General features: G+C 55.8%; 1 protein-coding gene and 1 long non-coding RNA gene across 4 annotated transcripts; one reads left to right on the top strand and one right to left on the bottom strand.

Moving 5' to 3' along the window:
• Positions 1 to 656: 656 nt before the first annotated feature.
• On the top strand, positions 657 to 1,963 carry CLDN2 (claudin 2). The gene has a single exon (XM_063346476.1). The coding sequence runs from the start codon at positions 811 to 813 to the stop codon at positions 1,504 to 1,506; it is 696 nt and encodes a 231-aa protein (XP_063202546.1). The 5' UTR covers positions 657 to 810; the 3' UTR covers positions 1,507 to 1,963.
• Positions 1,964 to 10,817: 8,854 nt separating this feature from the next.
• On the bottom strand, positions 10,818 to 16,001 carry LOC134521093 (uncharacterized). 3 transcript variants are annotated; one of them, XR_010072622.1, is made up of 5 exons: positions 15,794 to 16,001; positions 12,987 to 15,704; positions 12,472 to 12,755; positions 12,124 to 12,381; positions 10,818 to 12,028 (listed from the first exon to the last, which is right to left on the bottom strand). It is a non-coding gene; the product is annotated as an uncharacterized LOC134521093 (long non-coding RNA). The 3 variants fall into 3 exon arrangements; XR_010072620.1 differs by having other exon boundaries at positions 12,124 to 12,755; XR_010072621.1 differs by having other exon boundaries at positions 12,124 to 12,755; positions 13,537 to 15,704.
• Between the last annotated feature and the right edge of the window lie 12 nt (positions 16,002 to 16,013).

Genomic DNA, 16,013 nt, shown 5'->3' with positions numbered 1-16,013 from the left:
CATCCCCAAGGTGCTGCCAGTGTGCTTCGCCCCGATGTAATCCTGCCCTCCATGGACCTCCGGGCTCTCCTGGGGACGCAAGCATCCCTGTCGCCTGCATCCCTCTGCATCGTTGTCCCCAGCAGTACGAAAAGGTTGATAACCATGGTTCAGTCTAAGGTGGGCGCATCCCGTTGTCCCGCCGGAGCCTCAGGAGCTCGGGGTGGGTGGTGGGGGACCGCAGATGCCTTGGGTGAGCCCCCTGCAGATGGGGAGGAGGCGCAATCCCCCTTCCTCGGCTGGGAGAACCTCAGGACCACCACCTGCAACCACCTCTGGCAGGTCCCAAAGAACAGGGCGCAGCTGTAGACTTTTTGGCTTCCTCGGCTCAGGACATCGCAGCAGACAAGGGACCCCCAGGAAGGCAGCGGGCATTTTCCCCGCCAGTGGCCGACTCTCCATCCCTGCCTGCGGCCCCGGCACAAGGGAGGGCTTTGGCATCCTTCCCGGGCAGTGCTGCTCTGCCTCTGAAGTCTGGCTGGGGAGATAGCGGAGGTGAAAGGGCGCTTGGCGCTCCTCCACGGGCTTGGGTCAATCGTTAATCGGGGAGGGACTGCTTTCCACTCTTCGCAGGTAACCTCTCCTCCCCTCCGGCTCCCACCCACGCGCCAGTGCCCACACAAAACCGGCACCTCCGGGAGAGGGGTGGAGCTGCATCACAGCCGGCAGAGCAGCCGGCAGGGCCATGGGAAGGTAAGCGCGCCGGAGCGAGCCACTGGCAAGCCGGGTGAGAAGCCACGAGCCCCAGGGAGGTGACAGCCAGCCCCCACCATGGTGTCCATGGGACTCCAGCTGCTGGGCTATGCCGTGGCCTTCCTGGGCTACATTGGCACGCTGACGGCCACGCTGCTGCCCACCTGGAAGACCAGCTCCTACATCGGGTCCAGCATTGTGACGGCCGTGAGCTTCACCAAGGGGCTGTGGATGGAGTGTGCTACCTACAGCACGGGCATCACCCAGTGCGACATCTACAGCTCCCTGCTCAACCTGCCCGCCGACATCCAGGCAGCCCAAGCCCTGATGGTGAGCTCCTGCGCCGTCTCCTCCCTCGCCTGCCTCCTCACCGTCGTGGGCATGAGGTGCACCGTCTTCAGCCAGGGCTCGCCAGGCAAGGACCGGGTGGCGGTGGCGGGCGGCGTGGTCTTCATCCTCGGGGGGCTGCTCTGCTTCATCCCGCTGGTGTGGAACATCCACGTGGTGCTGCGGGATTTCCACAATCCCGTCCTCCCCGACAGCATAAAGTTTGAGCTCGGGGAGGCACTTTACCTGGGCATCATCTCCTCCCTCCTCTCCCTCATCGGTGGCTTCATCCTCTGCACCTCCTGCCCTTCCCGGGACACAACGGCCACGTACACAAGCACCTACCAGCCCCGGCTGCTGGCAGGCAAGAGCCCCCGGCCCTCCGTTAGCCAGGCACAGAAGACCAAGAGCGAGCTCAACTCCTACAACCTGACAGGATACGTGTAGCGGCCGCGGGTGGAAATGGGGCTGGCATCTCTCCCAGCTCCCCAAAGCATCCGGGCTGGCACCGAGGGAGCGCGGGAAGAGGAGAGGACACAGCGGCATCTCCCGTGCTCAGCCCTCTCACTCGCAGGCTTGGGGGGGCGGGGGGGTTGATCCCACTCTCTCCCCAGGGATCCCGAGAGCCTTGCGACTGCTCAGAGATCCCAGCTGGTGGCTTACATCAGTGAACGACCCCGAATCCAGCTTCTGTTCCCTCCTCCGTGCTGCCAGCCCACAGGTAGCCCCTGGCACAGCAGGACCCCGCAGCCCCAGCGAGCCTGCCCGTGTGGGGATAGGTGGGCTTGTGCCCCCAGAGACTCACTGGCCACAGAGGCATCACAGGGGGGTCAGGGCATCCGCACGGGTCCGGACTTGCCACTGGGGCGGTTGCATGCTGGTTGCAAACCAATGTCGCAATAAATCTGTGTTTCTAGACAGGCTGTGGCTGAGCTTTCCTCCGGCAGCGAGTGGCCCTGGCAGCTCCCCCGGCAGGGTGGGCTGTGGTGGGGGCCATGCTGGCCCACCTGGTGGGTCCATGGGGCTGAGGGCTCCCCCGGCCCTTGCTCTGGCCTGTCCCCCCCACCCCATGGCTTTGCCACCTGGGAGCCCAGGGGGGTGGGAGCGCTGTTGGGAGGGGGGTGTCACTCCTTTGCACGGTTTGTCCCTGGGCACCACGCTGGGAGGTTGCCATGTGCCACCACTGCGAGGGCACCAGTGGGGGCAAGCGTGGCTCCACAGGGGCTAACGGCAGGCAACACACACACACCCCCAGCCCTGCTCGCTTCTGAGGGTGCAGGTATGACTGGGACTGAGGTATCCACAGGGAAATTCACTGCCCCTGGGTGGATGTGGCACCCCGAGGTCCCCAGGCAGTGGGGAGAGCCCCAGCATCATCACATCTCCATCCCAGGACGCTGTGAGCACCAGCACCCAGGAGGCAACACGGTCCCAAGCACCCAACGCGGCCACTGGCCACGGCGGGGGCTGAGCACCCCAACACAGCTGCAGAGGGGTCTCGCAGGCGGGTCCTGAGCCCGGGGGTCCTTGCAGGGGCTGCTTTGGGAGGAAAAAACCCACCAGTGAGCTCCAAGGGATGGGCAGGCAGGGACCAAGACTGCTCCACGTAACCCCTCATCAGCGGCAGGACACGCAGTGTGGTTGCAGCCCTGCACAGCAGCAGCATGACAGCCGGTGGCATAGTGGCACCGGGGGACGCCGGGCATGTGCCAGGGCATGGTAGGAGGAGAGGAGGTGCAGGCAGCCCCGCAGCCCACCGAGGAGCAAGTACCTTTTAACCACCATGTCCCCTCTGACATCCCACCACTGGAGGCGAGATAACCCTTGCGCTGCTGTGCCACAGCTCCGGGCCACCCAGCGACCCCCTCGCCCTGGCTCCCTGTCCCCCAGGGAGCAGGAGGCTTTGGTCCACCTGCTGGCCCCTCCTAGAGCAATTTAGATTAGGTCCCAGAGAGGAGGGGACCGTTTTCCCCGCTCAGACGTCACCACTGTTACCCTTGCACCAGTGAAATCATGTTTGCCATGGGGTTAACACGCTCCTGATAACGGTGGGAGTCATGATTTCTCCCCTCCTCGCCGAGCAAGGGGCCACCCAGGGACCCATCCCCAGGGTGACACTCGCTGGAGGGGACCAGGGAAGATTCCAAGGCAAAGGCCAGTCATCCCCTTTCCATGGCCAAGGGACAAAGCACCGGCTCAGCCCCGGGCGGGCTGAGTTACTTATTGCTGCCCTGGGGAAAAGAGAGCCTTGGGAGCAGAGGATGGAAAGCGCTCAAGGATCTTCGCCCACCGGCTGCAGCCCCCCCAGGAGATGCCGCGAGTTCACTTAAGTCCTTCAGCCGTAAATGTTTTGTTTCTGGGCAGCCGACGCAGAGAGGAGGCGAGAAAATAGTTGGTACGAGAGGTCGCGCCTCCGAAGAGGAGGAATTCCCGGGCGCCGCGTCCTCGCCCCCCGCCTCCCACCCGGGGCTGCGGGGCCAGACAGCGCTGCCTGTGTCTGCGGGCAGGGGCTCCGCTAATTACACAAAGGGGCATTTGAAACCGCTCGATTCAGAGTTTGATTGCCGTGTTTATTAACACAGTGTCTATTAACACATTAATTCAAGCAGCAGAAGGGAAGATTTCTGGTTTTAGAAGAGTCAGCTTTTGCACGGCTTCCCCCCCCGCGCCCCGCGAAGGGGAGAGGGACAGGCAAGGGCAGGCAGAGCTCAGAGCTCGGGTACGGGAACAGCCCTGGTTTGGACAGACGAGCACAGGGCAGAGGCACCGCAAGGGGCCCCCAACGTCCCCAACAGCCCCTCGGGTTTCTTTCTCACCTGTGCAGAGCCAGACCCCCCATTCCTTGGCTGCAGCACGGCAGAAGAGGAGCTGACAAGCACCACACCAAAAAGGGGGCGAGCCTTTCCCCAGCACCCCCGTGCCCCCGGCCATGCCAAGGGGGACCCCCTTGCATGCAAGGGGGTTTCTCCTGTCCAGCTTTCCTGGCCTTTAACTTGAACGCACCCAAAGATGTGAAACTTGGCCCCAGGGCAAGGCAGGTTGAAAAGGATTTTCCTCTTCTTCACCAGCGGGAGGGGAGGATGGGGAAGGGAAGGACATCGAGTGCACAAACGCGGTGGCGGTGGTTATCTCTGCCTGGTGCAATCGCCGCCTTCCCTGTTAGCAATAAGCCGGGTCCTCGAGGGCAGGCTGGATGTGGCCCAGCCCAGGGCCAGAGAGGACGGGAGCCCAGGCTGCCCTGGGGGCCACCACTGCCAACGGGGAGCGTGAGCGGAGGGATGGGGACGAGCCAACCCCTCGGGTCTCCTCTTGCCCCTCACCAGCTCAGCGGGAAAAGCTGAGGGCACTCCGGGTTTTCCTGCAGGAAAGCCATAGAGGAGCGTGGGCCCAGCTCAGGACGGGAGCGGGATGCGAGGGGGACAGGCAGCCAGGGGGAAAGCAGAGGAGGGGTGGGAAGAGGGCTGGGCGGTGGAGCAGGGACCCTTCCAGCCCCTCGATGGACGGCCAGGCTGCAATGACTAATCCTCCATCATAAGGAAATTAGCCCTTCCCCTCTCTTCTTGCTCGGGATGATGCCTCACATGAAGAAAGGGGGCAATAAAATACTAACGTGTCCTTATCTTCAAAAGCAATAGAGGCACGATAAACACTCAGCACACCTGAACCTGCAGCCACACCTAGGCCAGGGGCTGCGACCTCATCGGACGGTCCTGAGAAACACGCAGAAAGTCACAACTCCTTCTTTCTGCCCCCCCGCCACAGAGCGCCCCTGGGGATGCCCTGGCCAAAGCCCCCTCCTGCTTCCCTGGCTGCTGCCCCGTGGGAGCAGAGCCCCTTCCCTTGCAGAGCACTGGGGAGGGATGCCCGGGGGGGGGGGCGAAAAGGTGCAGGTTTGTCCCAGAGCCATCCAGATCCCACACCTCCTGCCTCCCTGGAACCCCCCAGGCAAGCAGAGCTCAGCGCCTTCTGGCATCCCTCTGGTTCCTGCCTAACGCAGGGTCTGATAGAGCAGCAAATAATCCATGAGGAGTATCGGGCCAGGTGCTGGGAGAGCCCGTCTCTGCCTGCAGCCCCCGGGCAGTGCTCAGATAGCAGAGGCAGGAGGGGGAAGAAAATTCAGGCCAAGTTCCTGATGGCTGAGGCTCTTGGAAAGGGCATCCACATTCCTCCACCCAGCTGCAGCACCCTCCCAGCCGCCTCCCGCGCCGTGCCGGAGCCTCCCGGCCCCTCGGCAAGCCAGGGCTGGCATGGAAGAGCACAAAGCCTTCCTACCCATGGTGTTGCAGCCATCTTTTCAGGAGCAGCAGAGGATGCACTATGGAGAGGGGATGCTCTCAGGCACTTCAAATCCTGACTCCCGGGCTGGGCTAAGCAACAGCTTTAGTCATGGATTGTGCTGGTGGGAATGGGAGACGCGCTCCCTGCCCCAGCCATGCCTCAAGCCCCACCTGATATCCCCGCTGGTGGCCAAGCTCTAGCCTCGTGGTTTCACCTCAGGGCATCTGTGATGCTCGGCTGGCAATTGCACTCACCTCCCAAGGCTTCCCATCCTCCCAAAGCCTTGGGGATGGCCCCGTCTGGAGTCCCACAGCCAGGACACTGCCATGAGACCGTTGGTGCCTGGATCTTCTGGTTTTAATGGGAGACATTGCAACGGAGGTGAGGGAATGTAAGAAACCAGCTCCTCTTTGGAAAACACCTTCAGTCGGAGGGAAAAGCCTGTCCACAAACTCACAGCTTTCCATAGCCGCCTGGAAGAGACCTGTTTAAAGGCACTTTAAAGGATTCTTGTGGTCTTTAAAGAAAGATATGAGGGAAACAGGGCGGAATGAACTCCATGGTACCGCAGGGGACAGAGACCTTTGGGTGCACCAGAGATCACTAGAAAGCTCGTTCCTGTCTGCGTTTGAACAACTGCTCAGAACTCTATCAGGAGAGTTATAAAAAGTCTTTATCTCGGAAACCCATGCTACCTCTGAAGAGGACATGGATGTTTGATCTTCCAGGCATTACATTAACATCACAATCAGATTTTTCCATAATTTGAGTCTAATTTATGTTAGTGGAGCTTCAGGTTAGCGAATTCAGCAAACCTAGAATACATGCAACGCGTAGCAGCGAGAACAGGCTTTATCAGTAGAATCTACACACAATTCAGTGAGTAAAATAAGCTTTATCAGCAAGACACATTTTCATAGTGGTGTAAACATAAGTTCTTCCAGGGATTTTACAGAAACATCAGTGAAAACAGACTCCATCCCTAGCCAAGGAGACCTGGCTGAGAGAACTGAAGAGAAATTGTCCCACACCCTCGGCATCTCCACTGCCGATCGATGGTTAAGCAGCACTGCACTGCACTGCATAGAAGAGATGAAGACCAGAGGATCCCAAACATCTTTACATGGACAAACGCAGATGCAACCACATTAGGAAGTAGGCAGAGTCATCCCAAGCAATCCAGTCTACCAGCCGGTCATCTCCATGCTCAGGGTACATTTGAGGGCACCAACATTTCGGCAGCTGCTGACCTAGAATCATGCCTAGAAGATGTTCAGACCCCAGACACAGCTGAGCCCCTCCAAGCTCTCTGCTCTGTGCCAGGAGTCTGGAATAAACAAGAAGTCATCCCATAAGCAGAGAAACCAGGGAGGCTTCGCCAGCTGTGGGGTTGCCTCTTATCTCCGTTCAGGATTTCAGAGGAAGGTTGTGCTTTGACGAAGCTTTTCCCACACCGGAGAACTAAACTTTCCTCAAGGCAGGTGCCTTTTTTCACAAAACGTACGCACCATCTATTTCTGGGATATCCAGCCTGCTAAAAAAGGACAAAACCAGGACAAAACCCACGTCACAAAGAGCGTGATTGCCTTGAACTCACTTTCCTAGAAAAGGTGTCTCTCTAGGTTTCTCAGTTCACTGGAGCAAAGTCCCACACCACCGGCTATACCTGGCAGGTGCTCCCAAGATTGCTCCGACAGATGCATTTTCATTACCCAATTTTTTAAGCCCTTTCCTTTTGGGGTGGTGGGAATGATTCCAGCCTTCAGTATTTTCCGAGGCGTAGAGAAGCCCAAGGAGTCTGCAGGCATTACAGAGCTCAGGGCAGACCACAGGCATCGCTGGCTCCACGACCATGATGCCCCGTGCCCTTTGAGCTATTCCAGTACGCTTTTACAGGAATAAGGGTGCTGCCCTTTGCCTTTGGGTTTTCCCCCGGCTGCAGGGGAGGCCAGGCACCACATCTCGCAGAGCGTGGGTAGGCGAGGAGGCAATTAACCTCTGATCTTCCCCCGCGACTTAACGCAACATCGTTGGCCTTCTGCTCTTCCCAACCCACCTTTATTTTAATGGTGTTTCCAGATTGCCAACTGGCGGGTCGTTTCGCCTCAAGTCCCACTCTCTCCATCCCCGACAGGCTGAGGAGGCACAGGCTGCCTGCGCCCGTGGGAGGCCGGCAGGTAAGAGAAAGCAGATGGAAAAAATGATTAACTCCTTGTTTTCAAGGCGAGGAGAGCAGGCACTTTGGGATCAGGGACATTCCTCAGCAAGGGGAAGGACGTCTTTGCTGCAAAGCCCCTGGAAGGAGAAAGTGGCTCCCAGCAGAAAGCCCCCGTAGCCCAGCCCTAGGGAGCGAGACGTGAAGAACTGCAGCTGCCAGGAGCCTGCTAATCACGGAATGACAGAATGGCTAGAGTTGGAAGGGACCTTAAAGACCATCTAGTTCCATCTGCCCTGGGCAGGGACACCTCCCATCAGACCAGGTTGCTCAAAGCCCCGTCCAACCTGGCCTTGAACCCCTCCAGGGATGGGGCAGCCACAACTTCCGTTAAATTTCCACCTCCCCAGGCAGAGCTGGCTACAGACCTCTGTAGCTGACATCCCAGGACCTGGTCTCAAACAAGGGTCTTGCTGTGAGTTATGGCCTCCTTCCCAAATCTGAAGCAACCCCTCTCCCAGATGTGCTAGAGTGGCTAACATCCCACATAAGCCACATGGGCTGATTTCTGGCTTGTAAGTCTGCAGCTGAAAATAGTCAAGTTTTACTGCAGAGGACACAGGTAGATGCAGCTAATCCACCCGACTTCAGTACTTCTGGCTGAGTAAAAGCCTCAAGGGGAAAAAGAAAGGGAGCAAAGCACACCGTAAAGGCAGCCTAGTCCTGTATGAAGCGATAATTTTGTATCCTCAGCTGTCCTTGAGCGCAGCTGCCCTTTCCCATGGGAGATATTTGCAAAACAGAGGGAGGCTGCCCACAAAATACAGCATTAAACCTCCCAGCTCAGGGGTGGGATGGAGAGACCCTCGCCGACCACGGCAGCGTGAGCCCAGGGGAAACGCGGCACCGCTCTTCCCTGGCTCCTCGCACCTCCTGCAATGCAGGACAGCAAGGGCAGGACAGGCTGGGTTTCCCCCCTGCCCCAAGCCTTGCCAGGGCTGCTGGCTACAGCCCCAGGACTCCACGGGACACAGCACGGTACAATCAGTACCTCAGGGAGGACGCGGAGAGCTCTGGGAGGCGAAAGCTCTGCTAAACAGCCTTATCTTCGAGATGCTTTTCTGACCTCCTCACCTGCAATAAGTATTTATCTTCACTACACAACTTAATCCCCTCCAAACTACTATGGCATCAAGCTTCCGGCACGGGCACTGTTGAGCAAGCTTTGCGAGATGCAGGAGACGTGCCAAGTTTCAAAACCAGGTACTTTGATACCACCTTATCTAAGGAAAATTAATAGCGGCACTGTTTGCCAAGTTACATCCATTTAGGAAACGCTCCATCACAGAACCACTTTGCGTGTTATTTCTTTACACCGAGGGAAACAAGTCAGCTCAAGAAATGTCAAAAGACCCACGTATTGCTATAAGGAGGATATATTTTGCCTTGCTGGTAATGTGAGACACGGAGAGGTGAGAGCACGAAGCCTGCTCACTGTTCACAAGTTGTGAAACGCTTCCGTAGGCTCACGGAGCTCTGCCGAGTGATGCTTGCATCAAAGCTGCCCTTTGCTCACCACCTCCTCGTTCAGCAAAGCCCACTCCTATCACTAAGTCCGGAGTGTCTGTTTTCCATACAACATGCAAACAAACACCTTCTCCTTTCCCCGTGCGGCAGGAATTAACCAAGTGGAGCTCAGAGCTCTGCCACGGCTCCCTGCTGAGGATGGGGTCTAGCCCGAGGGCTCTGCACGTGACGTGAAAAACATCAGGGATGTCTGTGAATAATCTTCTAAAAAAAGTAAGGTCAAGTAGTATTAGGGATAAAGCTCAGATCCCAGAGCTAGTTATACTGCGATGGAATAAACAAGATGCAAAGAGGAGCAGCATCAGCTAAGATTACTAGCACAACACATATGTGCTGTGAAGAGCATCGAGATCAAGCCTGAAGGAGGTGTGGACATTTCCTGCTTTAGAAGCAGCTTTGGAGGAGAAAATAACGGTCTGCCTCTTCCCTTGCCCTGGGTAGATGCTTTCAAAGGATGACTGGCTTTTGGGATAAAACTACATGACCAGAAGCACGACAGCTCCCCGAGATCGCTGGCTATTTTGCACTTAAGAAACTGTATTTCATGCAATCGTTTCAGAAAAACTAATGCACGCAAGCGTCCTGGACGTTGTGAAAGGAAACTTCAGCTCATCGGGATTTCCTGGTACAGAATCAATCTCCTCAATAGCTCTATTGAGAATTAAACGCGATGGGGGCGCAGTCCTGTGGTTTGAGGACCAGCTGGCGAGACGCCAAGAGCAAAAAAAAAAAACCAAACATGAATGGAGATAAGAAACGCTACCTTCCAACCATGAATGGAGGGAGATAAGGGAGCTAACCTTCAAGCTCAAGTGTTACCACCCGCAGCACTGACCTGGAAACACAGTAAACAGCACAATCTGAAAACATCAAGAGAGGTCACAGAAACAACTCGGAGATCTAGAAACAGGAGCTGAAAACACACCAGGATTCGACCGGACAGGAAATCAGAAGACGCAGAGACAGCACCTACAGACTGCAGAAAAAGCACAGTTGTGTAGACACGTCCTCTCTATCTCCACTACCACCAGGGAAAGTAACTTCCGTGGTAACGTGTGTAAGTCCAGCCATGGGGGAAAGGACGTGGCAAAGTCTGTACCCTGCAGGATGGGGTAAACCGTCCACATAACTCTGTTGCTCAACTCGGACTTTCAGGCCACACACGCTACACATGTTTGGTGATAGCACCTAAGCCACTGGTTTCTGTCACGTGGTCTCGTGCCATTCCAGGACAAATGAAGTGTTTGAGTCAAAGGATCAACGCTGTGCTGGCCACCCAGCACTCCCTCCTCCATACCCACCATCCCGGCAAGAGAACGCGCCTCAGGAAGGACAGCAAGTGCACGACTGCAAGGGGGGGCTTCTCCTCAGCTCCTTTAAGCCAGTCTCCCTGTACGGGGGGCCTACATGAAAGCTGGGGAGGGGCTGTTTGCAAGGGCATGTAGCGACAGGATGAGGGGCAATGGCTTTAAACTAGAGCAGGGCAGGTTTAGATCAGACATCAGGAAGAAGTTCTTTACAAGGAGGGTGGTGAGACACTGGCCCAGGTTGCCCAGAGAGGGGGTGGAGGCCCCATCCCTGGAGACATTCAAGGCCAGGCTGGATGAGGCTCTGAGCAACCTGGTCTAGTTGAAGATGTCCCTGCTCCCTGCAGGGGGGTTGCACTAGATGGCCTTTAAAGGTCCCTTCCAACCCAACCCATTCTGTGATTTTGTGATTCTGTGATTTTATACCTGTAAGAAACCATGTTGGATTCAGGAAGCTTCTGAGCTGGAAACAAGTACAGGCTTGAACTCTACTGAACTATATGCACTTGCCCTTTGTTTTTCCCCAGGAACCATGCTGGGAGCAGGACAGGGAGCTGCAGCACCCTTTGGTCTGAGAGAGATCGTTCCCCCATGTCACGTCTGGCTGCTCTCAAGCCCCACGTCTTCCTCCAAACACCCCATCGTCCCCAACATTTCCCAGGTTAAAAGGATAGCCAGCAGCGTGACCAAAGAAGAGTCTATGAAAACAAGCCTAAAAAGCACATTTAAAGGTGAAGCTCCCACAGGAGAGCCTCTGTTGAACGAAGCTGGGCTCAGCCACGCTGGCCCCGAGCCTTGCAGCAGACCCGACTGCCAGCCCCAGCGTCACCGTACCACCAACTGTTCCCATAGCTACACAGGAAGACAAATTTAGTTCAAGGAACCTTGCATTGCTACATTATTTAACAAACAAACAGACACGCTCAAGAGGAAAAGGCAGGCAGGGACCTAGTTTAGCTGCTGCTGCGTGGGCTGATCAGACCTATGAACTCGAAACTGCTTCCCAGAGGGAAAGGGGCCAAATCCTGACCCTCAGCACCATTCTGCTCTAGCCTGGTCAGCTGTGTTAGTCACACGAGGACTCCAGCATGGCCACTGAGGAGTGCCCGGGCTGCACTTTCCTGGGATACTTCTTGCACCAGGAGCTGGGCAGCCACCAGCAGGGTCTCCCTGCCTCTCCGCTACGCCACCCGGAGTGCTAAGGAGGGTGGCCAAGGGGTTGCTGGGGTGTCCCTTGGCCAGGCGGGACCCAGCCTGGCTGTGCTGGGAGCCGTGCCTGCGCTGCAGTCCCCTCTGCTCGCATTGCCTCTGGGTTTCCACCGCCTGGGGAACACCAGCCCCAGCGATGGGGAGCAGAAGAGCCATGCCGGTCCTGCAAAACCAGAGGAGGGGAAGGAGAACACCCTGCCCCACCAGAATGATGACCTAGAGCATGAGCAAAGAAACCAGGGTTTTATTAATGACCAGGTGCAAAAGGCACGGTGGCAGGAGGGAGGGGACTACTCCACCATGAGGTTTGCCTCCTCCAGTATGGTCTGCAAGATCTCATCCACCTGATCCACCTTAATCAAAGGTAATATCCTGGATGAACGAGAGAAGCCAGCTCGCATTCACAGGCAGGTTCTTAAGTTTCTCCATAACACTGTGGGCAAGAGGGCAAAAACCAAGAGGAGAGTCAGTGGCGAGAGTCTGGATCTGATACCTCCCATCACACGCCCTTCTTGTCCCCCTTCCTACCAGCAGTACCACGTGCGCTGGGGTGCCTTGCTCCATCCCATTCTTATCTCCATTACAGACCCAAGACTGTGCAAGGGATCCAGCGGAAAGGTATAGGACAGAGATAGTTTGGATAAAGCATGTTTCTGTAGGTCATCTTTGAAGCCAGATCAATTGTTTGGATTCATCTGGTGATTCTACCTCCTCACAACAGCAGGATCCTCACTTACAACCCAGTTACACATACAGCAGGGTGATAGATACCAGGGAAGCAGTGTCCTGTGGAAACAGCAGCCCACCATCACTCCTGCCCTCTCCCACACCTTAGGGATAACGGGGACCGCCATCCAGCCAACCCACAGCTCTGACCTCTTCACGTCTTCTTTCTCTGGGGCCCTGCAGGAAACCTGTGCCTCCCTCAGCACCCCCTAAGTGCATCTCTGTATCCTTGAGTCTCTCCATCAGTTCAGCCTTCTCCTCTGCAGGCCTCGCCAGCTTTGCTTTCTGCTTCTGCCGTGCAGCTTGGCAGTAACACGTGCATTTCTTGCTGCAGGGCAAGTCTTCCATCTTCTGAGCTCTGAGCAGCGCCAGTTCCTGTTGGTATTTCAGGAACTCTGTTTTCAGGCAACACTTCTCATGTCAATTTTCTCCACCTGAAATGGGAGGAGGATGCACACGCAGGAATTAGCTCAATTGGTGTCACGGTTTAACCTTGGGCCGCAACTAAGCCCCACACAGCCACACACTCACACCCCCCCGGTGGGATGAGGGAGGGAATTGGGAGGGTAAACGTAAGAAAACTCATGGGTTGAGATAAGACAGTTTAATAGGTAAAGCAAAAGCCGCGCATGCATGCAAATCAAAATAAGGAATTCATTCATTACTTCCCATCGGCAGGCAGGCGATCAGCCATCTCCAGGAGAGCACAGCTCCATCATGCGTAATGGTTGCCAGAGAAGACAAACGCCATCACTCCAAACGTCCGCTCCTTCCTTCTTCTTCCCCAGCTTTTATTGCTGGGCATGACAGCACATGGTCTGGAATATCCCCTCGGTCAGTTGGGGTCGGCTGTCCCAGCTGTGCATCCCCCCAGCTGCTTGCGCACCCCCAGCCCATCGCTGGTGGGGTGGTGTGAGGAGCAGGAAAGGCCTCGGCTCTGCGTGAGCCCTGCTCAGCGGTAGCTAAAACACGGGTGTGTTGGCAAGGCTAGTTTAGTCACTACACTAAAGCATAGCACCATACAAGCTAATATGAAGAAAAGTAACTCTGTCCCAGCCAAAATCAGCACAATCAGCAAGATCAAGAGAGCTTTGCCAAGCCTGAAGAAGTTAGAGTCAGCAGATCTTTACGGAGAAGTCACTCCTCAACCCACTTTGACGTGCTCTCTCCAAAACCCTCCAAACCAGCACAGATGCAAGGCCACAAATTCACTACCTTGCACTGGAGCACATCCCACTCTGCGGAAATAGTCATCAGTTCCACAAAGATCTGGTCTTCCAGGTTCCACTGGTCTTCTCACATCGCCCCGCTCCATTATATCCTCCTGCTCCTGTGCGTTAAGGACCTGCAATTCTCTTCCTCCTCTATCTCCACTGCTGAGACATGGAGCTTTCTCCCCCTTTGATCTGTCAAGTCTTGCCTTCCAACCAAACGGGAAGAGCCGAGTGGGAGCATCACCACTTGCAGCAGTCTTCAAAACACCAACCACCACAAAGAATCCCTTGTCTATGTCTTTTGTGCTCCTGTATGAATTTACGCAGGCACTCAAGTCTATAGCCTGTCCCTCTGCTATTAAGTTTGGCATTTGCTTTCCAGCTTCCCCTGGACCACTCCAGCCTCCCTCGGTTCTCCTGCTGAGCTGCTGGGCAGTGATGGAGTCTCTGCCTTGAGGTAGCATCACACACTGTTAGCGGGGCTGGTGCTGCTCAGAGTGCCCGGCTGCTCTTTGAGCAGACAGATCATAGAATCACAGAATGGTTCGGGTTGGAAAGGACCTTAAAGATCATCTAGTTCCAAACCCCCTGCCATGGGCAGGGACACCTCCCACTAGACCAGGTTGCTCAAAGCCCCGTCCAGCCTGGCCGTGAACACTTCCAGGGATGCGTCATCCAAAACCTCCCTGGGCAACCTACGCAAGATTTGCAAGCTGCCACCTGCGTTCAGGTTCTCCTGTTTCACGTGCAGAAGTTTTCCCCTTTCTCAGTAAGATACTGCAAAGCTCTTCTGAAGGGGAGAGGTTGAAGGGCTGGGACAAGTCAGGTCTGGGCACGAAGATTCCACCAGGCACCCCACGCTTTTCCAGTATTTCTTCTTTTATGGTCAACTTGGTCTTGCTGGGGGAAAAAAAAAAAAAAAAAAAAAGAAAAAAGAGAGGGTGAGCAGGCTGGAGTGTCCCCAGTTCACAGCACTGCTGACCTCAGAGCTCAATACCTGACTCGCTTGTAACACGATCAAAAGCCTGACTTCAGGAAGGGAAAGGCCAGTCCATCTGCAAGTCTGTGTTACGGCCCGGGCTGTCGGATGGATTCCCAAACAGCGCTGAGCAAACAGGACAAGGAACACGGGCATAAAGGGGGAGCAAAGGAAAAAGCAGAGTGTGGGGGAGTTATAGGGATGTTGAGAGAGAGGAACAGGGTTGGAGGGCCAAGGTGTTGACGGAGTTCATTGGAGGTGCTGCAGAGAGCTCATAGAATCACACAGTGGTTCAGGTTAGAAGGGACTTTAAAGATTGTCTAGTTCCAAACCCCCTGCCCTGGACAGGGACATCTCCCACTAGACCAGGTTGCCTAAAGCCCCATCCAGCCTGGCCTTGAACAATTCCAGGGTCATGTTTGGAAAAAGTGGTTCAGCATGGCAGCAGTGACAAGAAACAAGAGGGGCCTGGGGAAGAGCTGAGGCAGGGAAAACAAGATATGTCAGGAGGTATCATGATGAGAGAAGCAGCTTTGAGAATTACTGCTCTGAGCTAGCTAGGGGTGAGCAGGACTGTTCTCATCACACGTTTTCAAAGCTGCTGTAACCCAGTGGTCTTCTCCCTCCCCAAGATCCCACAAGGAGGAGCAGAAGGTCAACCAGACAGATCTCTGATCCACCAACCAGCTGCATCATGTGCAGGGGGCCACAGAGAGAGAGGTGCCAAGAGCTCGACTGCTGACAACCCAACAGCCCCATTGCAGGTCTTCCCCTGGGCAACCAGTGGGCAGGCGCAGGGGCCAGGCAGAAGGGACAAGTGCGGGACACGACCAGGCAGCCCCTCAGCCGGGCAAGTAGTGCCACCGTGTGGGAGCAGCCCACATTGTTCTCCCATGACACGGGCAGTGAGGGTTTCGGGAAGGGTGAAGGAGAGAAGTTGAAAATATATACATAAATAAATCTTCTCTGACACCCCCCTCCCTCCCATCAAAAAAGTTAAAGAGAACGTGAGACTTATCCAGATAAATTCTCTCAGCCAGAAAACTGCCTCCTTGCTGGAAGCCAAATGGTATCTGGCTTCTCCTGGGTAAAAACATCCTCTGTAAAGAGCAACTCAGAGAGCGACAGAGGCGAATGCTCCAGCGGTGGAGAGGCTGTCACGGCAGCTGTCATCCGGACTGGCCACGGGGCTGGAAAACATGGAGATGAATTTAGCTCACAGGGGTGTGAAGGTGTTAACGCTGACACACAGAAACCAGGAGGATTTGAAAACACCAACCTGGCAAGGATTTCTCTTCCTCCCGCTGTTCCACCCTGCTCCCCTTCTCTGTCTGGATACAGGAAGATGAAGGAGCATTTGAGTCCTGCAGATCCCTCTCTCCAAAAGGGAGGGAAGAAAAAACTATCCAGGACAGATCCACTAGCTCTGGCCAGGGTTCCTTCCAGCAAACCGCGTCTCACCAAGGCCTTCCACACTGCTGAAACCCAAAGGGTTTCAC

This window comes from Chroicocephalus ridibundus, chromosome 9 (assembly GCF_963924245.1).
Source record: "Chroicocephalus ridibundus chromosome 9, bChrRid1.1, whole genome shotgun sequence".
Classification (NCBI taxonomy): Eukaryota; Metazoa; Chordata; class Aves; order Charadriiformes; family Laridae; genus Chroicocephalus; species Chroicocephalus ridibundus.
Note: the sequence above shows the minus strand (reverse complement) of the source record. Positions and strands in the feature narration are given on the sequence as shown.